The sequence below is a fragment of the Rhyacophila brunnea genome, unplaced genomic scaffold (assembly GCF_057557595.1).
Source record: "Rhyacophila brunnea isolate RB1 unplaced genomic scaffold, BYU_Rbru_1.0 scaffold_2, whole genome shotgun sequence".
NCBI lineage: Eukaryota > Metazoa > Arthropoda > Insecta > Trichoptera > Rhyacophilidae > Rhyacophila > Rhyacophila brunnea.
In genome coordinates this window covers 21,211,904-21,239,515 of record NW_028232859.1, presented here as the reverse complement: position 1 = coordinate 21,239,515, position 27,612 = coordinate 21,211,904, and the positions used below count along the sequence as shown (strand labels likewise).

Here is a 27,612-nt window from a genome sequence, read left to right as displayed (position 1 = left end):
TAACTTCCGATTTTTCAATATGTGGTCAGAGAAAAGTTTCTAAGTCAACAAAATATACCAATATCTTGAGCTTCAATTGTTTAACCTTTCTATTTTTACATAAAATTTGGTGTCAAAATATAGCATTCTGATGCAAAAAATATTATTCCATACACAAAGTAAGTTACAAAGTGTTTTAATGTAATAAATACTATTTTTCAATGCATCTTGCCATCTCTGGAAAACATATAGGTATTACTAGTTCCATTATAATGGATAAATTTAAGCATTGTAACATGGTTGATCTAACTTTTCTGAATTTACTAAACTCATAACAGGACTACAGCGACTTTCGACCAATTTCTTTCTTGATTCAAATAGAATTGCACAGTGTAGGTACTATCGAAATGTGTAAAATGACATTGTCTGCCAAAGGTTAGTAAGTAGTAACTTTGCCGATTTCATGAAACGGAGCGGTGCTTCGGTGCACTCCGGTCCATTTCAAGCCCTATCTATAATATGTTTAAACCTCCCAAAATACAGGCAGTAATTTCATGTAATAAGTGAGTATGAAATTAAGTAATAAGCAATGTTAAATTACTTATAATAATATGATTCGATATAAAAAATATGAAAGGATTGAGTGATGTAATTTTTTTTGTAAAAACCTGTAACGATTTTTTGTACCGTATCCTTGTACAGGTGGATACATCACTACACTGCAGTAACTTGCAATAGGTACGTTACATAATTATCAGGTTTTTGTTGACCGCGCGTTGACATCTCCGTCGTTCTCGCGGTCAAATCATTCTTTTTCTGGGTGCATCGCAACATTTTTAATAACCAGCTTGAAATCGTTACGTGAAGCTGTATTAGGGTTTTCGCAATTTTAATCGTCGGTCAATGGATGGAAATGATTCCTTCAATAATATGGAGAAGATACCTATAATAAAACTGCTCACCAGATGCCAGCGGCGATTTTCTTTGACGCACACATAATCGATCCGTCAAAGATTTAAAAGGGGGCCTCGAGACAGTTGAAACCAGCCACGCAAATATGTAATTTAGTCAAAATCTTTAAAATATGCGTACCTATTGCGGTTTGGTCTCGACTGACCAATAAATACCATCTGCAATTTGTATTATTAGTTCAATAAAAACAAATAAGTATTACTGACAAAGGTTTGTGTGCACTGTTTATGTCAGATCTCAACAGCCTACCTCCACCCTACGCCACTGTCAGATACATACTTGCACATAAAAAATCACCACTAATATTATGATTATGTGTCAGCACTGTCGTCTTCAATTTTTTAGTTATGTACATAATATGTTTATAAGAAATTTTCACTAGGTACAAAGGTACCTGTTGCTAGTTGGAATTAATGGTTTTTATTTTATTATTTTATCGCGAGGGCCCTCAAAATCGGTCAGTGCTTTGGGGCTTCAAGTCCCTATGCCTGCCACTGGTCGATACCTAAAAGCCTACAAATTAAATATGGAATATGTGTTCAACACCTTTTGCCCTTTGTTTCAATTTTCTACTAGTTGAAACAAGACCTTTGGTGATTCTCCAATGTATAGATCCTAGATAAGGAAAATTTTCAATGTTAGTACATATTATGAGCATTGAGTAATAATATGGAATTAATCTTTACCAAATCACAATCGTGGTGCTTCAACAATGGATCAGCGAATCACAAAAAAAAATCCCAATTGCACTTTATGGCGGCAATTTGCCGAATTGCAAATTGTCTAAACACTGACGTAAGTACCTATGCACGTTACACGAAAAAGTAACGTTTGTTTTTTAACTTCTCACAAACTATCCATTCGAATACGAAACCAAATTACAATAATATTAAGAAATTATTTGTATAGGTATTTTAAAATATATTTTATGTAGATTCTAATTATTGTAACTGATGTTTTTTTATTATTAATTTATTTATACTTTTTATGAAAACGTATCGCACTTGTTTATTTCAGAAGATTTGTAAATAGAACGTGTGTGATTTAAAGCGCGCGCGCAAACTGATCACCTTTTTGACAGTTGCTGTCTTTGAGAGCGGAAAGATCGAGCAGCGCGAAACGTGGACGAAGAGGTGATTCTCGCGAGACGGTTAGACCGCGAGTACACGCGATCCACGGCGAAAGACGCGGCGCAGGTAAAAATAAATAACATTTTTTTATTGTAGGCATAATGCCGCCTAGGCGGGAGATGCAGATGCAATCGGCTCGCCTTTTCTATTCGCGCATCTTGGGTAATGCTTGAAAGCGAAATCGATGTGCGTGCGGCCGATGAAATTGAAACCAACTCATTGTCTAGATCAGGGATGCATTGTCAATCATGACAATTGTAATGAAATGATATTTAAATTCGCACCGTTGTTGTATTCAGATGACGTATTGACACGAATACAAATACACAATTCTATTCTGCATTCCGCCTCTGGGTAACACATATACATTTCAGATGACCAGTAGACATTTCTTATAAACGCTATTTTAACTATATTTCGGCTATTGAAACACAAATTCTTGTTCACCAGAGACATACGTACCTACGTACGTTGTAGAGTGATAATATCAAATAAGACAGTGGGATATGGAAAAATTTAGGAACCGGAGCGCTCGACAGTTTTCTGAAGATTTTTATATAGTAAAGTTATCAAAGTTTATGTGTTTTTTTCATAAAAATAAGTGTGTTAGATTTTCTATTGTATTGCCTAGCCAGCTCAGACGGTCAAATTATTTATTCCACAAGACGGAGCGATAATTTTACCGATTTCACGAACAGGAACGGCGCTCCGGTGCGTTCCGGTCCATTTCGAGCCCTGCCCCCTCCTATGTATATAATAAAAATCCGGATTATCTTATAATATATTATTAAGTACCTACGTATATATTGTTTACATTTTCCAAATTTTTAACTCGCATGGGTCGGTCTTCTGTGCAGTTTCAATTTTAAAAACATTATTATGAAGTCATGGCAGATGAATAAAACAAATGAAAATAGCGTTGAAAGAGTAAAAAGATAGTAATACAGTTATTTTACACGAAGCATATTCCTAAATTATAGATGCCAGTATAAAGTTAAGAATTTTGATATCTTTTCATTCATCTTTTTATGGGCTTTTCATCTAGCAATAGGTATTATATTTCATTACAATTTGATTGTTCCACAAAAATCATAATTTGGATTTTAAAGTTACATAATAATTTCTTTTATTTTGTCAACTGTCAATTCATGATGGAACTGCATTGTATTGTTGTTTAATTTAATAAAACGCAATTTTAACGCAATTAAAAGTGGAATAAGTACTACAAAAAAATGCGTTTTATTAAATTAAACAACAATTACATAATAATATTATGCATACAATCTTTTGATCATTCGATGAAATCAACAGAAATTAGCATGGCCATGCGATTTCCGTATATTGATGGCCTCAAGGTCGTATTTACAAGGTATACCCGTACTCAAATCATTCTACAGTGGCACCATGGGAGATTCGCAGGTGTAGTGCTCGAAATGGAAAGTTTTACGAACCGGAACACTCGGTAATTTTCCGAAAATAATAACATATCTATTTAATTGTTGTGTAATACGAGTTCCTATATAAAACTAAATGTATTATTTATGTTTTGTTATATTCCTTTACAGTTTTAAACGTATGCTATGGAAAAACTGTCAGCGCCGCAGGCGAAAAGCGGAGTTTACGACACAACATAAGTAGTTTATTACATTTAAAAATATATATGAATTAGCGACATTTAATTACTTACTTTATAATAATTCACAAATTGAAATGCTATATTTGATTTTTCGCTGAGACGGAGCGATATTTTCGGGGATTTCACGAATCGGAGTTGCGTCCGGTGTACTCCGGTCCATTTCTAGCCATGCGCAGGTGCATTGGTATTATTTGCTATAGTGACGTCCCGAGACAAAATGCCGCCCCTAGACAGCACCAAAATGCTGCCCCATTTGTTATACAATATTTTTTATCATCCTTTCATGACTCCAATATCTAAGAAATGTGTTGTATGGATACAATATTACTACCTAACAAAATATATACCACTAACTCTAAATTTTAATACCATCTCTACTTCAATAGACAATATTGCGAGTCCACGGTTTCAGATACATTAAAAAATACACCTGACAACTTTCAAAACTCACAAGTGACTCTCAAAAATATTCGGATAAATTCATTAGGTAACCATGTCCCTACTTGTAATTCAAATATAATTCACAAATCTGCACGTGTCATTGCTGGTCATCAAGGACAATTCAAGTAAACTAGACATCGCAAACCCAACAAAAAAAATACAGTCGTGTTAAACCTTACATGATTAATACATTTTTTTTTTTAATTATTAATAACCATGTCCTTGCTTTTTCGTACAAGGTGGTTGTTAGTAATTTTGAACAATCACAAACACCCAGGCTTTGAGAAAAACACATTAATATTGTGTCCTCACCGGGATCGAACCCAGAACTCTCGGGAGGAAGGCCAGCGCCTTACCCACTGCACCACGAGAGCAGCCCATTTTTATTAATACATTGTTTATTTAATGGAAAGATATTTCCGTTATTACTAAGTTTACTGTCCAACAAGATCTTCTTAGCTACGTATTAAAACTGTGAACTAACAAGCTCCTCCCATTTTTAACCGCACTTCGATTGTAGCGCCTTCCGGTTAGCGACGAGTTGCCCACGTGTTAAAACTGTGAACTGCTAAGACTCCTCCTATTTAGTCGACGACAGCGACTTCCAGCTTGTGCCTAAATCTTCTTGTTGGACAGTAGGTACCTATTTCTATATATACATAAAGATTCTTCTCGATTTTCCGCCCTTCGAGTAACTGCCGCCCCCAAGCGACGCTCAATCTGCCTACCCCCATGAGACGTCACTGATTTGCTGCAATGCCTGTTTCAATAGTAGAAAATAATAACAGTACAACTGCGAATAACTTTTGACTTACCCGTGGTGACACTGTGGAATGATTCTACAATACTTACGGTAACGGAGTAAGTGAATGTAAAAGTCGGCAACACGTCATTCAACGTTCAACCCTTTAACCTGGATATTTTATTTTGTTGGGCTATGCAGCCTCAAAACCTCTGCTTGGCATATTCACTGTCATCCATTGTCTTAAACATATCCTGTTCACTTTCCTACATGAAGTAAGCAAAACCTAGACGTTCGCTCGACTAATTGGCGTGAGGTAGGTACATAATAAAGACGATTTGCACTAATGCTTTTAATGTGTATCAGTATATCAACTGACCTACCTACTTGATAGCTTATGCTATTGTAGGGGGCAATGAAACTTCCGCCACATAAAATATTCATAAATACGAAAGTCCCATTATTTTATTTAAACACAATTCCTTTGAACATAGTTCACGCATCGTGAGGGAATGGGACGACTGGCCTCCAGACAATTGGACGCCGCACTGTCGTGTAGACGAGTTATTTTAATCAGTTTCTATCTACTACTTAGTAGTTTCAATTCATTTTACTCTTAACATAATGTATTCTTTATCGCGGATTGAGAATTACCATGCCTAAGGCTTTATATAAAATAAAAAACTCTTTTTTCGTTGGAACTATAACATATGCACGATTAAATCATTGTTTACGTCTGCATATTTACATTCTTACCAACTATTAAATCATAATATAATCATTGAAGTATAAATAATAATATTGAATATTTTTTTAAAGTACCTATAAGTACCTAACGTCTATTTATTTTCGAATTCCGTGGCGTCCAGTTGTCCGGTGCCAAATCGTCCTAGACCCCATCGTGAACCCTTCTCTCAGATATGGGAAAACCTTGCCAATGGGGTTGGGTTCGGAAAGCTTCCTACTTGTAAAAAAATCTTCGAAGGAGTTTTAAAACATACATAATATTATATCAAATCTCAACTCACACATACAAATAAAGGCTTTAATTAAATGACCATATCATTAACACGAACAACGCGTATTTTTGCAATATTGAGACGATTCACGAATACCGAGCAGATATCGAAGGAGAGGCCTAAAAAACATCGCGACTATTTAAAATATTACTAAAAATATTTCATCGAACTAATAATTGTTATAAAAATAATTAAATTTGAGTTGGAGTGAAGTGATTCCAACAAGTTTATAAAAATGTTCCATTGCCAATGATTTTGTTTTTTCTAGAATTTAGTCAAAGGAAAGTTGGTAGGTAAGGCGTCTAAAAATAAAGCAAATAAATTAAGAAAAATAATGTTAATCATTGAGAATATGGAAGTAGCACAATGCTTTTTTTAATCAAGGGAGTTTATTTTTAAATTTCTCTTTGGTATTATAGTGCGACCTCTACATAATCTAATATTATAGCCGATATGTACGTACTGCACCTACGTATAAATAGTGCGAAAGGACAAACGCAGAGGATTTACGAAGCCAGTAAACCAAAAGCGAGCTTCGTCGCTGAAGATGATTTTCTGAAGCCTAATCAGCAAAATTTAAATGCACCAAATGGTTATTCGGTTTAAGTTCTTGTGATAACTGTAACACGCCTTAAATTCAAATATTTAAAGAATATTCCATGTAAATTCAATTTCAATTCAATTTCAATTTATTTATTTTTACATATTGTGGACATTACAAATTATAAGTTTAAGACGTTCACAACATGACATAAAAAAGAGATAGATAATATGTTATTAAACAAATATGTACATACAAAAATATTAATTATATAGGTACATGGAAATACACCGGATGAGTTAAGCAGACCCTATTTTAAAAATTTATAAAATAACGTCCACCTATACTCATCCTCACGTAGGTGGAATATATCAACACCCGAAGCAATTTCGTTGAACATAGTTATCGCCCTCCCAATCGCCCTGCCATAAGAATGTCCAAGTTCTTGAGAATGACGTGTAATTGATTGTTCTAGATTTTTAGTTCTAGATCATTCGAACAATAAAATCAAAGCAAATATTAGAACAATCAGTATAAGGGTGAAAAGTCTGTCAAAAACTATAGATACTCACGGTGACCGTGGAAGCCGGAGAAATGTGTTTAAACAGGTGACGATAGTTGAGACACGGTCTAAAAAGATCGTCGCTAGGCGATGCGCGGTTTGCGGGTCGCGGGTGAAAATGAGGCATGTCAAACCAAATATTATTTGTCTTATAAATCCAACATGTGTCCATTTAATGTTCTGTTTATTGTTTTATCAGTGACAATAATAATATATTCATTGACATGTTTTCTTTTTAAAGTAAATGGGTAACGTTTTAAGTCATCTTTACACGATTTAGGAATTATTACGGCCGTCGCCATCACGAAGCAAAATGACGTCCTTCCAGCTCTATATGCTCTCTCAGAATGGGAGGTATCCTATCTATGAATGGGAGCGAGTGCAAAATTTCATCGCGCCTATGGTAGAAAATTATTTGGCGTTTCACTGATGAATCACCTTAAGTAAGTGGTCATCTTGGAACCACTACTAACCTAGGTAATTATATATTATGACGTCCGATGTTAACCAAATTATTTATTGACGTTCTTGTACTGTAAGTAAATTATTATTCATAAGATTTAAACACGTTTGATAGTTTTTATTAAGAACTTGATCGCCTTTCATTTGTAGGAATTTGTAGTAGAATCTTAGATAGCGTAATTGTGTAGCTAGATTTCAAAATCAGCCAAGTCCATCTGCAGGTATTTTTTCCTTTTTTGTGAATTGCTGAAGAACTACTACTTATTTCTGAATTATCGGAATGTGGAACTTATTAATTTTAAATATTCTATACTCGAAATAATATAAACTTTCACCCTTGTGACTGTACTTGAGAAAACAAAAAGCTGTTTTTTTCCTATTCATTTATTGGCTGATTTTAAAATCTAGCGACACAATTATTCGCATTAATACGGATCGATAGCTCAAATGGTATAAGGACTGTGCATGATATAAATTCGGCTCCCACTCATTTCTTTAACTAACTTTCTAATATGTTTCGGGGTTTTTTTTAAATTCGCGTATTTTAATACCTACCTAATAAATAAAATCTAACGTTCTTTAAAAATGTATAGATAGATATTTTTGAAAACACGCTAGAATGGTTAGATGTGGCCACATGGCAGTGTGATATTGGCAAGCTATATTTACAAAATTACAAATGAAAAATACGAGGGTGGGTCAATAAGTCCTTAGAAAAGCCGACAGGTGGCGCGACTAGTACTGTAAGCGGTTTGTTTTCATGCAGCGGCACTACCGATTCAGTATGCTGCGAAGTTTCAATCAGATTGGTCGGGTTGTTGTGTGTTTCTCGTACATTTAAAAAAAAAATTTGCTTGTGGAAAATGGAAAAATGGAAAATGGAGAAAATTGAGTTTAGAGCTGTTATTAAACATTTTAATATAAAAGGGTTAACAGCAAAGGAAATAAAAAATGAGTTGGATTTAGTTCACGGCATATCTGCTCCTTCACTTGCAACTATTTATAACTGGTTAAATGAATTTAAACGTGGTCGTACATCAACAAAGGATGAACCACGCTCAGGACGTCTTGTAGAGGTGACTACACCAGAAATGATCAATAAAATCCACGATATGGTGTTAAGTGACCGAAGATTAAAGTTGAGTGAGATAATTGAGGTTACAGGGATCTCAAAAGGTAGCGTCATTTCTATTTTACATGACAAATTGGGCATGAAAAATATTTCTGCAAGATGGGTGCCGCGTTTGCTCACAGTCGACAATAAACGCAATAAGGTGGTGGCCTCTAAAGCCCTGTTGTCGCTCATGCAACGCAATCCGGATGAATTTTTTCGTCGCTTTGTGACTGTAGATGAAACATGGATACACCACTATACTCCCGAGACGAAAAAACAGTCAAAGCAGTGGATTGCGAAGGCAAACCATGTCCAAAGAAGGTGAAAACCGTAAAATCAGCTGGTAAGGTTATGGCTACTGTATTTTGGGATGCACGTGAAATTATTTTCGTTGACTATTTGGAAAAAGGAAAAACAATAACAGGGGATTATTATGCATCTTTATTGGACCAGCTAAAAAACAAAATTGAAGAAAAACGGCCTCATTTAAACAGGAAAAAAATCCTCTTTCATCAGGACAATGCCCGTGTTCACACATGTTTACGATCAATGGCTAAAATTGAAGAATTGAAGTTCGAATTGGTCGACCACCCACCGTATTCGCCAGATTTAGCCCCCAGTGACTTTTTCCTTTTCCCAAACTTAAAAAAATGGCTAAGTGGACGTTTTTTTTCAAATGAAGAAGTCATCGATCGGACAAATGCTTATTTTGAGGACCTTCCGAAAACTTATTTTTCTGACGGTTTAAAAAAAATTGAGAAACGTCTAACCAAGTGTATTGAGCTCCAAGGAGATTATGTTGAGAAATAAAAAAAAAATACAAAAAAAAATCTGCATGTAAAAATTCTCCAATGCTGCCACACATGATCTCTGCTTTCAATTGTCAACAATAATGCTAATAAACAATAACAAACTATTCAAAGTGATGTCAGGAGTATTATTGATAGCAATTTTCACATGCATCTATTTATTGTCATGAATACGAACCATAAACAACATACCTACATTGAACTTTCATAACAATAAAATTTAGAAAGATTCGAGAATGATATTGGTGAGACAGTCATTATCGTGATAGTTTAATTCACACACTATTGGTGTCCATGCACGTGTACAGGTGCTATTATTCTGGAAAAACATAACCATCACGTCACATGAGCGCACATGCTATAACAATGAGCACATTCACAAATAAAAATTGACTATGTACAAAAACATTTGTGTCAATTACGTCTTGTACATTGTAGCCCCTTTCCAAACCATTAAAATCAAAGATACGTGAGGCCATGTGACTCAAAAATGTGTAAATTTTGAGAAAATAAAAAACATTCTAACACGCATGAGATTGGTGGTGCTGCATGACACATGTGAGGTGACCGTAATGTGGGTTTGATACATTTTGCTAACTGACACTATTCGTTTTAGGCTCAAAATGTGTTACAGGATAGGAAAATCTGGCCAATAACATTTTAAATATCTAGTAAAACAATATTACAGACCTACAAACTTATCTGTAGAATGGCCAAATATGGAACTACGAACTACCATAGGATGCCATTTTGAAAATTTCATTTGAATGTCAGATTTTGTCCAATTACGAATCTTGATTGGGTGGTTTTCGACAGTAGCTCCCCCATCCCATTCTTCAGATAAGTTTGTAGGTCTGTATATGCCTTTTGTTCATGGCGCAAGTTTACCGCGAGCTCACAAATAGTGATCGTAATGTGTTTCTAACATTATATGCATGTATGTTAAAATTATCGAGATAATTAAGTGTTGACGTATTTAAATATGCATTTTTGTCGTGACAACAGTCTTGTCGACAATAAATCTATCCATTTTGTGTAAAGTTTAGTACATATTACCATTAATATTATCGAATATTTTGTTCAAACGTCAAATCAAAAGAAATTTGATTTTATCCAGGAATTAGGTAAGAAGTGAATTAAAACCACATAATAAAATACGAAAAATATATTTTGTATATAAAATATTTTCAATTCAGTTTTTAACAATATCTTTAAGTAGTACAAATGCACTTACAATGCCTAATTAAATATCACCCAGTCTTTCACTATACATCGTGAAAACTACTAACCTAACATTTTATCATTTAATACAGCAAACAAAATCAACTATATACATGTTTATACTATTTCACAAAATATGTACATGATAATAATACCTAACTTAGAATACTTCTTATATAATATTGACACATTTCTCATAAAATAAACTAGAAGCTCCATTATAAATTTTATATTAAAATAACATTAAAATGATTTAATTTCAAATGACATAGAAACCTGTGCAGATTTATAATTGTTAATATAAATGTTGGTTTTTATGCTACATGGAGATAAAATTTAACAAGCCCCAGCGACCCCATAATTTGTACTAATTTTTCGTAAAACATTGCTCAGGCAGAAAAAATTAAAAGCTCTTATTACACTGGACAGGTACCAAGACTACGTAACTGCAAAACCAAAATACTCAAATAATGATCATTAATTAGGAAAAGTGGCTATAGATACATATTATTATCAGCAATTGATCGATACATTTACAGTATTAATAAATTTGAAGTTAGCTTTTCTTTTATAATCTCAAATGTTAAAACAATATATTAATAAATAATTAATTACAAATTATATCAAGAGGTTAAAGAGAATTATTATATATATATATATTATATATCATAACCATTCCATGCAAAAATAAATATTTCATCAAGTGAAACATTAACAGTGTATATATTATTCTACAACAGCACGGGGGAATTTTTGAAAATAGAGGCTAAAACAAACATTATGAAAGGAAAGCAAGCGAAATAATAATTTTATTACTCATCTACGTGCTATAATATAAAATAATATATTTTGTATGTTTTACTGGGTTAGCTATCTTCATTATGGCAAGGATATGATCAAAGCAATAAAATAACACCCAAAATGTCTGACCCGACATATATCTTTTTGTTCTACTCACATTTGGAATCGGGTGATATTGAACTTGATGTAAAAATTTATAATAAAAATGATTCAAATTATCAAATAGTATTAATTTTGATTAGACAGTTAGGTTAGGTTAGGTGTTATCTTCAAAAGGATATGTCGAGTCAGAGTAAGTAACTTAAGTAAAATATTAATTTGGTATTAAATGAAGAAAGCCAAATTAATGGAAAACAACTTATTATAAATCAAATGATATGATGTATTCTTGTTTCATCGTCCCAAATGATATTTCAGGACGACGGAATAAAATTAATATTATATTGTTAATCATTAAATTAATAAGGAGTCACTTAACCGAATAGATTGAAATAAGAAAGGAAGTGTTATCGAATATAAGCCGGCTTCAAACAATAACTATCATTTATGTCTTGAACCTAGGTTAATGAACTAAGAAAGGAACAACATGAAAGTAAAGATGTGCTTAAAGAAGCGTGTGGATAAACGTTTAGTAAATAGAATAAAGAAGATATTTGTTAAATATTACATGTTCAATATGTAATGCACTTTGAAAGTGATTATTCACTAGGGGCACATTAAAGACAGCGGAAATCTTCCATTTATAAAAAATGTCAATTGAACAAACAAATTTATCGGTCAATTCGTTGTCCTTATCTCGAGAGTCCACAGTCCAAAAACCAAAGTTTACTTTAAATAACACTTCTGAATCAAAACATTCAAGAGAATAGTGTGAGTAACAATAAATTAATACAAAATGTAGCACGGGACCGATTTCATTTCATTTCAATCGGTCTGCTTCAGGACTGTGCGGTTCATATCACATAGTGTTGACGACTTGGTCGAAGCAGTTTGCTACGAACTGCTCCTTCTGGCCGAGCTTTCTGGGTGCGCCGTGCGACACACCTCCCTCGAGGTCCGAATTCTGCAGCGCTTCCTGCAGTGCACCGATGCATTCCGATGTAAACTTTTTACCTTTCAGGTGCGTTACGACGGATGCGTCGCCGTGAAAACCGGACGCCATCAGACCGGGCGGAATATTCAGCATGACATTTTCGATGAGACCCTTTTCAACCGAGATCTTTATGCGAAGCTCTTGGCTGTCTCGCTCCTCGGGTATGTCGGACGTCCGGTTGATCTGCGACGGAGAAAGCAGGTTCGACGGTACGGTAAACGATCGGCTCACGTCGAACGAAGGAGTCTTCCCGAATCGCCAATCCCAGCTTGCTAAGTCATCGCGGATTTTGTTGATACCTGCAATAGATAAAAATAATAAAACTGGCACGTATGGACTCTTTTAAAATGATATTGATTCGCAAATCGTATTGCATATTAATTTTTTCATATAAACTTTATTACAAAGTATATATCGCACCATGAGTGTAAAACCAAGGTATCTGCAAAAGACATATTTTGGATATATTAGGGTTTGAAGTCTTCGTTTTGTTAGGAGAAATAGAGTTTCTAAAAAAAAAACATAATATTTGGTTTATATCTACATTATATTGCATGTTATTTCAGTTACATCACTTTTACATTATCAAGTTCACGACTTTTGCAGTTGTTTTGCATTTAATCTCGAAATTGAAAAATTTGCAGATGCCTTGGTTTTACACTCACGGTGCGATATGTACATCCAAATTCGAAATTCCTGCGAATATCAACACTTGATATCAAATATCATATGTACAATGAAAGCAAAATAGTACTTAATGATGTTAGAGACAAGTCTATGGGGACAATGCCCACATCATTTTCATGATAAAAATACTGTTATCAATTACATATTAAACTATAATAGCATAATGATTGTTATGTGGTAATAACATGGTTCAATTTAAATATGTCCATTGACAATATCTTAATTTTCTTTTAATAAAAGTTAATCACATTAAATACTGTTATTTTGAGAGTTTTGTTTACAAAAGAAATCTGGAAAATTATTAATAACATCGCAGAATTTAGTCTGCACAAATTAGATAAGGCATTTATTAGCGGCCGACTTTATTCATATCTGAGCGCCCCCATTAAATAATATAAACATTTGATAACATGTTTCTTACAAAATGTCTAGAACATACACAGGAAAATTTACAACATACATGCATTCAACGGACTAATAATTAATCAAGCCACGATAATGTAACATCTGTCAGGAACAATAATTTATGGGATCGACATTGACTTATACTAGTACTAAACCTTACATAAACCAAATAATATCTTAAAATCTCAATATTAAAGTGGACAAGTCAGCAGAATTTTAATTTAAATGCAAATTTTTCCATAATATTACTCTTTAGCTATGCAATTTAGATAGACTTCTCCTTTAATTGAGCCCATATCCGGAAAACGAGTGTTATCGCGATAATGCTGTTTTTTGGTAAATCGATTTAAATTACGCGGCATACGCATGCATGCACTCACCAAATATTACTTTGATATTCTAACAATAGGTGGCAGTAGACAGTCCAAACTTTTAAAGGAAAGATTATCAAGAAAATATACTTTGGTGTATGTGAGTAAGTGCTGTTAGAAGTTGTGCAATACATTTTTTCTGCCGTTGAACAAAATAATTTATTGTCCAAGTTTTGGGAAATGGGAAATAACATCCCACGGGATGCAAAGTAAATGGAAGACATTTTGTCTTGTTTACCTGTTGTGAAGCCAACAAAGTGATGATTAGTTAAAAAATATATTGGAATTTATCCCAATAAATTTTGGAAATGGAACTCCCGATGAAGACATCACTTCAAGTGACTCACTAAGGATGTTACCATCAAAATCAGAGTTGTACGATTATTTTATGTTATACGGAAAAACAGCATTAAATTTGTTACCGTATATTTTATTGTAAACAAGGTGGTGTATCCAATAAAGTTTTTATGTTTAATAAACCGTGTTCCCGATTACTCAAACTACTTTTATTCATCAGAATTAAATATTTTCGATAACGGGTATCTCCACAACAACTAACTGAAATGTTTAACTGCCAATATCTCTGAACTTCAGGATAATGCTTGTTTTCCGGATATGGGCTCAATTATATACAGTAAACAAGGAATGTTGCACGTGGCAATATTTAAGTAGATACATTTGCAAAAAAGGACAATGATGCTGTAAATACATGAATGCGCATTTTCACTATGCATTTTTATTAAAATGTCAGTAAAGTCAATTTTTTATGTGTGTATCTGTCTGTTTACGACAAAATGAAATTTACGATGGCATTTTTATTCTCTAGGTGTCGGGACCGCCGGTTAGTCGACACCGACCGATGTTGAAAATGTTTGAAAAATGTTCTTACCGGGGAACCAATCCTCAGTGGGATTGACGAACTGGAATCCTCGCTGCTGTGAAATCAATTCTGATCCGCCGTCGGAGATGCGGAGGGCAGGCGTCCGGAGATACTCCCAACCGACAGCAGTTTGCAGACCGTCCACTGTCACTCGAGAATTTTCTTCAGACAAATTTTTGATCTGCGACCTCACAGATTGAGTGGCGTTGCTTTTGATACCCGACTAGAACATGAACAGGAAAAGAAACAATCAATAAATTTATATACTTTGTATGGAAGTACTGGAAGGTTATCTCGATCTACTTTAAAATATACATATTGTTTACAAAGGTGTAGTATGTATCCTTGGACTAATTCTATTATCAGAATGATTATTGATTAAACAATAATGGTCACATCCACAAACACATAAAAATACAAACAATCAAATGTTACTTACATACTGTGAATGATTAAACTGTTTTAAATTTGCCAGGAGAGGATAATTAATTTCAATTTACAACTAGTCCACGGAATGTTGCAACTAACAATCTCGATGTACCGATTGACACAATATGTTCAATTAATTCTGACCGGGAATGACCTGCTTATTCCAAAATATAATTTTTCAATAGTTGAAGTAACATTGTTAATCCAGCTAGCAACAATATTTCCGAGTGAATTGAATAAAAACAATTTGAATTGGAAAACGTTTCATATGAAGCATGAGCATTTAAATAATTCCATACGATTATATCATTTTCCCTTTGAATTTCATAAGCAAAATATTCATTTTAACAAGGTTGCAACTATAAACATGCGTTAGTCATAAATGAATATCACCGCATTGAAAATTACAATAAATTATTACGAATATAACGTAATTAACATTTTGTTTACTGTTGATGGGAAGTGAAAATGCTGAATAAGACATAAATTATTAATAAGGGACATCTTGACAACAAAGAAAATATAAAAACTGTTGTTAAAAGAGTGTATGTATTGTTTGATTTCATCATATCCCTTGATCATAACAGGTATTTTATTTCATTTTAATAAACATGATAGGTATATTTCCACCAACAATTGACAGTTAACATTATCGATGTGAATAAATTCGACCTTTAAAATAATTGAGTAAGCCGATACGATATACTATATATTACTATCAGATATAACTAATGTTTATTTATATTATTTGGGGTTATAGGGGGAAACATTATCAAATGAATAAAATAAAAGCACCAACCCACGCTATGTGTCAATGACAATGACAATGATAATGATAATGATAAACGCAAAATTGGCATCAATATTTTGTTAATGAGATAAAATAGTTAATATTATTAAACAAAATATCAAGAATATCATTAATATTGACAAAATATAACCGAAATTAACTTCAAAATCCGTATCACCTCAATAAATTTCATTATTCAAAAACATCAGTAAATAGAATAGTAAATAGTATATAGAATAATATTATCATTATAATAGCAATGAAAAAGTGGCAAGTACTATAAGCAAATACAGTGTTATTATAGTTTATTCAAATTAATTACTCACACATACATTGATCATTTCAAAAGCACTTGTTTCAAGGGAAATAATATTTGATTTCCTACATTTACCAGCAAATTTGCAATTACATGAATCCTTAAAATCACTCTTTGGTGATAAAGTCAAGAATTGAAACTTAACCAAACACATTCTTAACTTTATATAATATAAAACATATCACATTCCATCCATATGGTTTAAAAATATATTTATCTACTGTCGCTACCATTTTATTACCTAATAAAAAAGAAGTGAAATATGATAATGTTCTAATTAAGATTTATGTTGGTTGGTGTTTCATCATCTAATATATTCAATTTGTAATATATGTTTATATTATGTAATTATTCCAAATTCAAAAGGCATCATTCTGATATCCACTGACTTTATACAAGTCTCATCCTATATCATTTGCATACTATCTACTCATTTTATAGAATACTAAAAAAGCAAATACCTATCGCATCTTTTGTCACTTGCATGCAAACTACGTTTATATGACAATTTATTCTCTAATGTCAGAAAGTGTCATTTTTAAAACGTATTTTTATTTATTGATTGCTACGAATTGTAAAAACTGTCAGAACAAAATGGGTGCCCTGAGAATTCTTAAAATGTATTTTCTGTCTATTTATAACAAATTTCCGACGTTAGTTAAATGCTGATCTGATCTGAATTAAGCATGATATGCAATTGTATCGAAATGATTGAACCTACATGCATGCATGTGATAATATTATTGGTTCAGCAGAATAACTAGAGTGCAGGATAACTATTATATAGATGGGCTATTGATACTCACATCGTGTTTGGCGAGTGCTTGGCTGAGGTTAAATTTGTTGGCGTTGACCAAGAGGGTGCAGTGGTGATAGGCGGATGGACGACCAAGTTTTGCAGCAGTGCCAGATACCTGCTAAGCTCTAAGGTTAAGGGAAACACTCAATTCAAGAACAACAAGTCATCAGCAAAATGTTTGTAAACATCAATGATTTTTAACTACACTGTTAATAGTTGTAATAAGAATTAAAATTATATCAGTGAAATGAATAAACAAGCCAGCCAATGATAACAATTACAAGAATTTCAAAATATTTTGTACAGAATAAAAAAAAATACTAAGTACATAAATAAAAATACGATAGATACGCAAATCTTATGACATAGAACTGAAAAATATAATAAAAATGGATGACCGCTGCCAATACTGAAAAGGATACTTTGTACTTCTGATTCACGACGATATCTTCTCTCTCGTTGATATTGGTGTTGAGTCCAAACTCCCTGAACAGAGCTCTCGTTATCAATTCCAGATTATACTTTCTATTGTAGACGTCCTTTGTTGAAAAGAATGACAAGTTAAGGTTTCCTCGGTCATGATAAACAGTTCCTCCACCGCTATTACGACGGGCTAAAGGAATTCCTTGTTCCATCAAAAATGGTAAATTGGCTTCCACCCATGGATTTTGGTGTCTTCCGATAACGACACAGGGCTCATTTCGCCATACCATTAAGACATGATGATTTGAGAAATCGAGGTTTTTGTACAGCCAATCTTCTAAAGCCAAATTTGTGAATATATTAGTGGATTGCGAAATGAAAACAGATTTTTTTATATCCTTCTCGTCCACTCTCGCCTTCTGCTCCTTGGAGGAATAAAACCTCAAATTCACAATCGAAGCACTGGAATTGGATAATCCACTGAGAGATTGCGACAGGCGCAACATGCTTCTCTGCATCATGCTTTGAGTCATTTTGAAAAAATGCCTGTTTTCGATATGCCAATGTCAATTAAACAGACTATTTTATGCGAAATGTGTCAATGGTTTATAATAATTCAGTCTCTATTTGCACGACTAATAAAGTGCAATGGTTTTAAAATTAATAAGTCTTTTTATCACTTGGGGTTCGATCGGTACTCCGGTATCGTTCAACGAGGGAGACCGCAATGGACATCCGTGTCGGCAGCTGACAGAAATACGAGGTACTCGTGGAGGGCGATGGTCTGATGCAGCCACTTCCAAGTCTGGTGGAGGGAATTAATTCTGTATCTGATTCCCAGACAATCACGACAGTCTCTTGGCATTCCTTTTGGCATCGGCACGCTGCTAAATAAAAATTCACCCGATTTAATAATTAGCTAGCTAGGTACTTGCTAATAACTATGTTACGAACGAGGAAAACTTTGAATTCGACTAAAAAAGAAATAAACTTTTTAAAACAGAACACGCGACGCGAGCACTTATTGATGAACAGTAGTAAAGTGAATTCCTTACCTCTACGCAAAACATTATATTAACTCCGTTATCATTTTCATTCAACGGCAGAGGAAGGGGAAACACTTCCAAGTCGTCTGGGGCCATCGAGGTTATTTAGGGGCAACAAAGTTCACGAACATGCTTCGATACTGATAAGCATACTGATAAGCGACAACGGAGACGCTTCATTTTCGCTGATAACGCTTTATTTATTCTTGTTTACATCAAAAAGTTTAATAGAAAGGAAGCACCCAACAATAATATTACGCAACGATGAAAAAAATTAAACAAATGTCAAATGACACGTAACATTTGGGTAATTTTTATTCCAGTCATAGACACCAATAATAATTATTATGCACCAACATGATTAAAAGTATTTTTTTTTTGTTTTCCTACCTTTACCTTTAGTCGATAGTATTAATATTAAAATTATAACATTGTTATATTCATACGTACAATTAAAAAATCAGGAAAACACATCATTTTGAAATAATATAATATAATTTTATTTCATCAATATTACATATAATTAATATTATATTACTTAGCGTCAAAATGCTACATTATTTAACAATTGGCATTTATGACGTCATGCGCAATGGCGAAAGAAACTCAAAAAATATATAAGTGCAAGATAATACCAATCTTGATTTCATAGACTATAAACAATACAAATACCAGTGTTGCCAAGCTTTTCGTCTGCGTACTATGTACGATTTCAGGTACCTATAAATCGTCACTGTTCTGGCAGAAGGCACTAATTCGAAAAAATGACATATTGAGTTAGTTATAACAAAATGTTCCTTATTTCAAACTTTACCGTCTGGAAACCTTCTTAATAAATAAACAGTCTTTATTTTAAAGTCATCCTTTTTACGATTACTTAATAAACTCACATGATAGACCATTTCAAACATTTTAACAGCTTCAAAGTCAAATTACTCAAAACTAGTATTCTCCAGTTAGTGTGTTCTGCCAGAACACAGACGAAATAGTACGCCCAAAATACTATAATTTTGAGAAATCTAAAAATAAAGTTGCCAATAGAAGAAAAACAACGCCAAAATAATCCGTGAGAAGCGAAAAAAAAATAATCCCCATGTCTAAAAAAAGGTGACGTTAATTACTTAACACAGCGATTAAACTGGGAGACGCGGAGTGTTGCAAAGGGATGCGCGAAAAGTTTAAGACAATTAATGTAGCCAAAGGTTTGCAGTTTGCAAATGCATAGTTTGTAAAATGGCTGTTAGTTATAAACTACACAAAAAAACAGTCCTATAAAAGGTTGTTTGCAAACCTTTCTGCAAATATGGAGACTAATTTTATAATCCCTCACTTCTATACTATTGTGAAGCGCAATGGCTATCTCCTAAAAAATGAAATAAAAGGGTCAAATTAATCATAATGTTGAAATTTGAGGCAAATTTGTTTAGGAACTATAATTTTGTTGTTAAACTTGTCTATTTGGTTGAAATTTAAAAAAAATTGAGTGAATAAATCAATCCAATGACTATTATTCGAATTTGACTTTGAAGTCCTTGAGATAGGGTTGCTCTTTCTTCTTCGCGTGAGGTTATATTCTACTAATTTATTTTCCTTTTTCTTGTCGTTGGTCATTCCTCCGTTTTTATTTACTGGTCATATCCGCGCGTCCATATTTATGTATGGAGTTTAGGATCCCTTTGTCTTCATTCTGGATTTGACTTTCTTATTGATTACATGTTGCGTCTGACAGTTCATTCTAACTATCAAAATTCAAAAAGAATATCTTGGACGAACGTTAAGTGATAGTTAAGTGAACGTTAAGTGATCAGTGATTATGGCGCAACATCTGAATGACCGTGAGAGGATATTCTAAAAGCAATGGACACCAGACGGCGAAGTAGAACTGCTACAGGAGGAAACTTCAACGTACGAGCGTCGATTAAGATGCTGATGTTTGAGGTATCCTCGTTACGTACCTTATTTCAGCAGGAGGACCGGCAAGGAGTGGCACAACGCCCAAAAAACAATTCATGGCGGCCCCTACGGTCGTAAAGTTAGGTCTAAATGACAAGTTGCGTCGGTGCGACCACTCGTCATCAGCTAACCATCTGACGGAGGAGACCATCGCGGCCCTCTAGAATGCGATGGTTTCCCAACGGGACAGCTTCTGAAAGGGTATGCAAGGGTTAGTGGATTGGGCAACCAATCCTCAAAACATCATAATAGCGATGAGTCTGTACCAAAAAATCGAAGAGGGTTTTGGGGACAACGCATAATAAAATTTGCGAGAACATGACTCAGATCCTTACAGGAAGGATACCTTCACTCGGGAGGCACTATCAAGGATTCCTCCGAGCTGAGAGTCCCGGAAGGCCCTCGAACTCACATTATGGCTGGGGTACTCCCAAGGGGCGACGTCCTGTGGGAAGGGAGTTCTTCATCGGAGGTACGGGCTCCACCAGGGATGCGTACTCTAAGCAAAGGTGACCGCGTCTGGACAACCAACAACATTGGGGGCCGCCTAAGAGACTTTCGGGGAGTCTGGATGGCGTAGTGTACCCCCCCCCCAACATTGGTAAAAATAATAGCCGTAGCCCGCATACCTTTTGTGCGGACACCACCATTGGTAAGTCCTTCTTTACTTTTACGGAAAGAATTTCAAACGCAACAATCAGCAGAGGTCACTCTCGAGATCGAGGACTTAAAGAACTGAGGGGTTCTAGAAGATGCGGGTCAAACCCCCAGTTTTTCTCTCAACCCTGTTTCTGACCAAAAAAGAAGACGGGACCCTATGCCTTTGTTTTCAACTGAAAGCGTTTGAATGCGTTCCTACAGCCAAAGCCATTCAAACTAATTCAACCTTACGGGGTTCCAGCCGTCTTACAAACAGAAGACTGGCTAGTAATAATAGATCTAAGCCAGGTGTACCTCCAGGTACCAATGGCTTCTCATCATCGTCGATTCGTTCGACAAGCCTACCAAGGGGAGCTCCTACAATTCACGTGTCTCCCGTTCGTGCTGCCAGCCGCTCCGATTATGTTGGCATCCCTGACCAATTGGGTCGCCGAACGCCTACGAAAGAATGGCTGAGAATATTCACTTACCTAGACAACTTCTTAGTAGCCAACTAATCCGAGAAACAGTCTCGGTTCAGATAGAATACAGGATAACCTTCCTACAGTCTTTAGGGTGGTTAATAAACATTAAAAGATCCTGTCTGAACCCAAGCCAACAATGAGGGTCCCTGGACATCACGTAGGACACACACAACAAGCGGAGGTTTCTGTCGCCGGAGAAGTGTGTAGCACTCCGTCACCATCTGCTAATGCAGGTACAAAAAGGCAGTTGGTCCCTCAGACAGGCACATATCCAATCCCTTCTGGGACGACTCAACTTCACATCCTACCTCCATGAGGAAGGTTGCATTGTGGACGGCTACAAAGCTCCAGTCATCAATATTGTCGAGGTCCCATTCTCACCAATAGACGACAATCCCACCACAGGCCTAACAGGACATCATGTGGTGGCCCCAGGTGATAGGCTCCTCAGAGTTGACACACATCAATCACTTCCTGACGACAGACGCAGCTGACACAGGCTAGGGAACCCAACTGAATGAACACCACCTATCAGGTACGTGGGACCAGTTAGCATGGCATGGCATTCCAACAGGAAGGAAATGTTTGCAATTCAATCTCAGGTACAATCAATCATAGGATCAGATCTACTTCTGCAGACAGACAACAAAACAGTGGTGGCATACATCAACAACGAGGGCGGCACAAAATCTGTCACCCTCCTAAACCTATGCCGACTGATACTAGTATTTACCAGTCGAGCCAACATCACGTTTACTGCACAATACTTCCGCAGAAATTACAACTGCGTGGCAGATCATCTCTCCCGCAGACAACTCATTCCCGAATGGCACCTCATTAACACCGCAACCACCCCCCTGTTTCAAAGATGGGGTGGGGTGTTCCTGAGGTGAATTTATTCGCAAGCGAAACAGCACATGTCATTGCAACGTATGTGTCACGAGACGTTACAGACAGTGGCGCGCTGTTTCACGACGCCTTCAGCCGAGTGTAGGACTTCAGACTGGCGTGGATATTTCCCCCACCAAACATACTTTCACGAGTCCTAGCGCACCTGAACTCAGCAAAAGGGAAATACTTACTAGTGGCACCGAGCTGGAAACAATGCTTTTGGGGAGTGGACTTACGAAAAAGGGCGATAGTACCTCCTTATACAATGCCTCAAGATACCTAGACTACATGCACAACATGGAGGGTTTGTCGTACAGCACCATCTTGGTGCATAAGTCAGCCATAGCCACATTTTGCAAACCGATTATCATTCTAGATATCAGCATCAACGTGGTATTACAACACAATATGTTACAGGCAATTTACCGACACAAAACGAAACCTGTCAAACCACCGGTTTGGGATCCAGGACGAGTGGTAGATCATCTTAGTAAAACAACACCGGTGGAGTACAACCTATTCGAAACGTCTCGCAGGACAGCTACCTACTCGGCTGCTTCTCGCATCGGGACGAAGTGTTCTTGACCTCACACTACACAGTAATAGTAGACAATGGATTAGTGGATAAAAGTGACCACATAATTGTATTGCCAATGTTTGGCGCAAATACAGATACCGCCAAGCATCGTCAATCGGAATGGAAGCTAAGCGCTTCCACGTGTCAAAACATCGACCCAGTATTCTGGTTACGGAAACTCGTCTGCATGTCAAACCTTCGGAGAGGGGAAGGTGGGGATATTTCGGAATTATTTATATCTTCAAGAGGATCACCAAAACCAGCCACCAGGACAGTTATAGGGAATTGGATAAGGTCAGTACTGTTGGAAGCAGGGGTACAAGAACCAACAGGCAGTGTTCGCTCAGTGGTGGCTTCCTTAAACTGTAAATATACCCAATAGATGATATCTTAAAGAGAAGTAACTGGCGTAGTGAGTCGACATTTCACGACAACTACCAGAGAACGATGGACACACCACCATCAGAAGGGGAAAAGAACCCATTAACTTCTCTATTCAACCATATACGTTGAAAGTCACGATGGTCTATACCTCGTCAATGAATCATTGTCACATACAGGAATTTGGCATACCCAATACCAGGTGATAACAAACAGATATCTCAAGGACTTCAAAGTCAAATTCGAATAACGAAAGGAGTTTTACCTACCAATAAAACTCTTATTATTCATGTTGACTTTGAAGTCCAGGTAACTTCTACCTGGTTTCTTGAGTCATATCATAATGGCTTCAAATTATTGGGTAAGTATATGTATGCAGTAACAGCAAGTATTTTAATAAAAAAATATAGCAAGTATTTTATTAAAAAGGTGGGAACTATTTAATATGAACAGCAAGTAAAAAATGATTATTGGTAAGTATTATAATTTATCAATGGAAGTATTTAAATTATAATAGGGAATTATTTAAATAATTAACGGTAAGTATAAATATCAATTTGTCAGAATAAAATCTATTTTGGACAGATTTTTTCTTTTACAGAAATAACTTATTTAGTAGCTTCCTTATTATGTTAAATTTAGTAGGATAGTAAGTATTGTTCTTTCTATCTGGCTCTCCAGAACAGATTATACTATTAGAATAGTATTTCTCTATTATTTCATGCCTTACGCCCATTTAGTGTAGCAGCATTTGTGTATCTATAAAATGGCTCAATGATGCAATGTGAGTCTCCTGAGCAAGCTTCTAGTGCCTTTAAGATACTATTTCATTTTAACTATCAGCTGTTCATTGCGGAGTTAAATACAATTGTACTGTCTATTATATATATTTTCAACTTTGCAATAATAACAAGAACAAGACATACTTCAGACATGTATAGTGTTTATTACATATGATTTTCAATATCAGAATTAAATAATAAGACAGACCTCAGTTGTTGTTTACAATAAATATATTTCTTATGTTCATAAATTCACAATAATAATCAATAGTAACAAACATATGACATAATAAGACGTTTCCTTCAATTACGTATCAATTACATACAATCTTTAACTAAAAACGACCGATGTCGATCAATGTGAATTATTGAAAATGATAATCTAGAATACACATCCCTCGAATAAACAATGGGAAACAAATTATTTACAGTCAAACGATAACATAAAAATCTTGTCCTTCAAATTACATACAAGTTCGGCCTACCGCGCATGAACGTTTACATAACCAGCCGAACGCATTCGGCCAATCGTTGGTTTGCCCGCGCATGATCCAATTTTTTACTGGCCGGCATGTTTGAGCGCGCATGGCCCGATTTATATCGGACGGAGGCAATGCGCACGCAGCCAGTAAACACGTGCACGGAACGACGAATAATGAATAATGAAATGATGCCGATACGCATCGATGAAGCCGTCATGTGCCATGTGGTTTCATAGCGGTTCGATGTAATAGTATGTGTGCGCTTCATACCATACGCGTCACTTGGTGCGCTTGTGTGAGTGCACTCGGCCGGCGAAACAATAGTCATGCGCGCGCTCTCATTTGAAACCATTGCCAATGGGCCACCGGCCGGTTCGAATCGGTGTAAAATTTTGTGTCTGAACACAGATTTTCAATTCGGCCGTTCGCTCGATCGTCCATGCGCGGGGTTGCATTGCAATACGATGGTTACAACTCCTCGATTGTTGACCGTACGATAGTAAGTGCTCGTCCGTAGTCATTTGGCGGGCGCGGCGCGGCGGCGTCTTGCGAAACTCAAACGTATAACCGTGTGTATTATGCCCCAAAAAACACACTGTATACGAACATTTTACACATGGTTATACGTTTGAGTTTCGCAAGACGCCGCCGCGCCGTCCCCGCGCGACCACTACGTTCTTGCACTAAATCGTTCATGCGCGGTAGGCCGAAGTGCTCGTCCGTAGTCATTTGGCGGGCGCGGCGCGGCGGCGTCTTGCGAAACTCAAACGTATAACCGTGTGTATTATGCCCCAAAAAACACACTGTCTACGAACATTTTACACACGGTTATACGTTTGAGTTTCGCAAGACGCCGCCGCGCGACCACTACGTTCTTGCACGAACGGTTAGCTAGTAAACAAACGGCAGTGTGGCCAGGCTATTGAAAATTTAGAATATAAAAAAAATATTTCCTCAAACGCAAATGGCGTGGACAGAGTACTAATAAATTATTGTTGGGCAATGAATTCAAAATGTTTAAATGAATCTCACATTTTCCTTGGAATGACGTAGGTATATAGTGTAAATTAATCATTTCACATAACTTATCTACCTATCTTTGTAGTGAAATATTTTGTTAAATTATTAAATCCTTGACCGTGGTTCGTTCATAGTTTAATAATATGTTGAAAATGAATCCTACTAACAATATTTATGAAAATAGTTATAATTAGGTAGGTACATATAAATAAAATTATAATAAATAGATATATTAAATCCTCTGTGTATTTTTTAATATCACTTATTTTGAAACGCTCGTGGGCGGATTACTATATTTTTTTTAAAAGATGAAAGATCTTATGCCGGAGCTCCATTGGCACGCAAGTCAGACGATTTACAGTCTTCGAATTTTTTTTCGCGTGGAGCACCTCAGATCTGCGGACTTTTTAATCCGCAGACCAGGCCCGTTGGATTTCAAACATGTTTGATATTTTACTCTCCGAGTTGCCAGAATTCGTCCATCAATCACTACGTAAATTCGATTTGTCATTAATACGCAATCATTCGGAACGAAAAAAAATTGTTATTGTTTTAAACACTGTTATCGATTAATTTGTTAATGCACACATTAGAAAATGAGAGATTTATCAATTATTTTATTTATTTGTATTTATGAAATTCATAAAAGAAAACATAAAATTTGTGTTGTTTTACTGTTATATTATTTTATGCAAGTCTACATATAAATAACACAAAATTTTAGGATTATCGGAAGACATTTGTCCTCGGACTTTTGGCTCGCCAATGGAGCGCTGGCAATAAGTTTCATGGTCTTGTTTACATTATATACTATAATAAATTGACAATATTAAATTATTATCTGATCCGGCATTTACACTTATAGTAAAAATAAAAATATACATTTATAAAAATAGTTAATATACTTAGGTACTTAAATTGGTAATTTTAAAAGACGTTGAAAAAATTTTTGTAGTGATGAGTCCAAAACATGTGAAATTATAAAAAAATCCACGAACCCTAACTAATTAATTAAGCATACAATTTTAATTGAGATAAATTTAATATCATACTATTAAGTATTGTTGTACCCAAACTGAGATTCATTTTTTTTATAAAATTAGACAATAATAGGTAATGAAAATGTACTTAGTTTAAAAATAAAAAATTATAAATATAAATATATTTATAGTAGGTACCTACCTAGATTACCTATATTTTTGATCAATTATTAATTTAATCTTTGAGGTTATTCGCATTTATTGTGTAAAATGGCCATCTAGCTCTTTTTTCTGTACCTGTGCGACTTCTTAGTTGATCTTCTTTTAATAATAATGTAATCATAAATAGCTTGTTCTTACCGATATTCATGAATGCATAGACTAATATACTTTATATGCGATAATGGTAACCCTAAAATGCCGTGCGCCCCATTGAATGTTTTTTACTTTTTATACTATCAAAATAATAATGGATATTGGTTTTATCTATTGGCCCGTGTCATTTAAATAATGATTATTTATTTTTACTACTGATTTTTGAATATTATTTCATGCTGTACCAATATTTTACATTCAACATTAAAACTGGCGACTTATGCCGATACTTTGAAATAAATACTTACCATTCATTTAAAATTCTGACAGTTGTTATTTAAAAACTTTTCAAAATTGTCTATTAATACTTACTTCAAAAATGCACGCCTATCATAATGAAGACAAAGGGATCCCAAACTCCATGCATAAAAAATGGACG

General features: G+C 35.1%; 3 protein-coding genes across 4 annotated transcripts in view; all 3 read right to left on the bottom strand.

Annotated features, from left to right (window-relative positions):
• Positions 1 to 2,097, bottom strand: part of LOC147072044 (uncharacterized) — a 298,376-nt gene extending 296,279 nt beyond the window's left edge. Inside the window, exon 1 of the mRNA XM_085946570.1 lies at positions 1,638 to 2,097. The gene's annotated coding sequence lies outside the window, so the exon portion shown is untranslated. The remainder of the gene's footprint in view (positions 1 to 1,637) is intronic.
• Positions 2,098 to 10,557: 8,460 nt separating this feature from the next.
• Lipt1 (Lipoyltransferase 1) lies at positions 10,558 to 18,169 on the bottom strand. 2 transcript variants are annotated; one of them, XM_085946567.1, is made up of 4 exons: positions 17,622 to 18,169; positions 17,207 to 17,317; positions 14,875 to 15,088; positions 10,558 to 12,821 (listed from the first exon to the last, which is right to left on the bottom strand). In XM_085946567.1, the coding sequence occupies exons 1-4, from the start codon at positions 18,153 to 18,155 to the stop codon at positions 12,388 to 12,390; spliced, it is 1,293 nt and encodes a 430-aa protein (XP_085802693.1). In that variant the 5' UTR covers positions 18,156 to 18,169; the 3' UTR covers positions 10,558 to 12,387. The 2 variants fall into 2 exon arrangements, with proteins under 2 accessions (XP_085802693.1, XP_085802694.1); XM_085946568.1 differs by having other exon boundaries at positions 17,207 to 17,314.
• A 162-nt stretch (positions 18,170 to 18,331) lies between these two features.
• On the bottom strand, positions 18,332 to 18,499 carry LOC147072042 (uncharacterized). Its single transcript, XM_085946569.1, has one exon. The coding sequence runs from the start codon at positions 18,497 to 18,499 to the stop codon at positions 18,332 to 18,334; it is 168 nt and encodes a 55-aa protein (XP_085802695.1).
• Between the last annotated feature and the right edge of the window lie 9,113 nt (positions 18,500 to 27,612).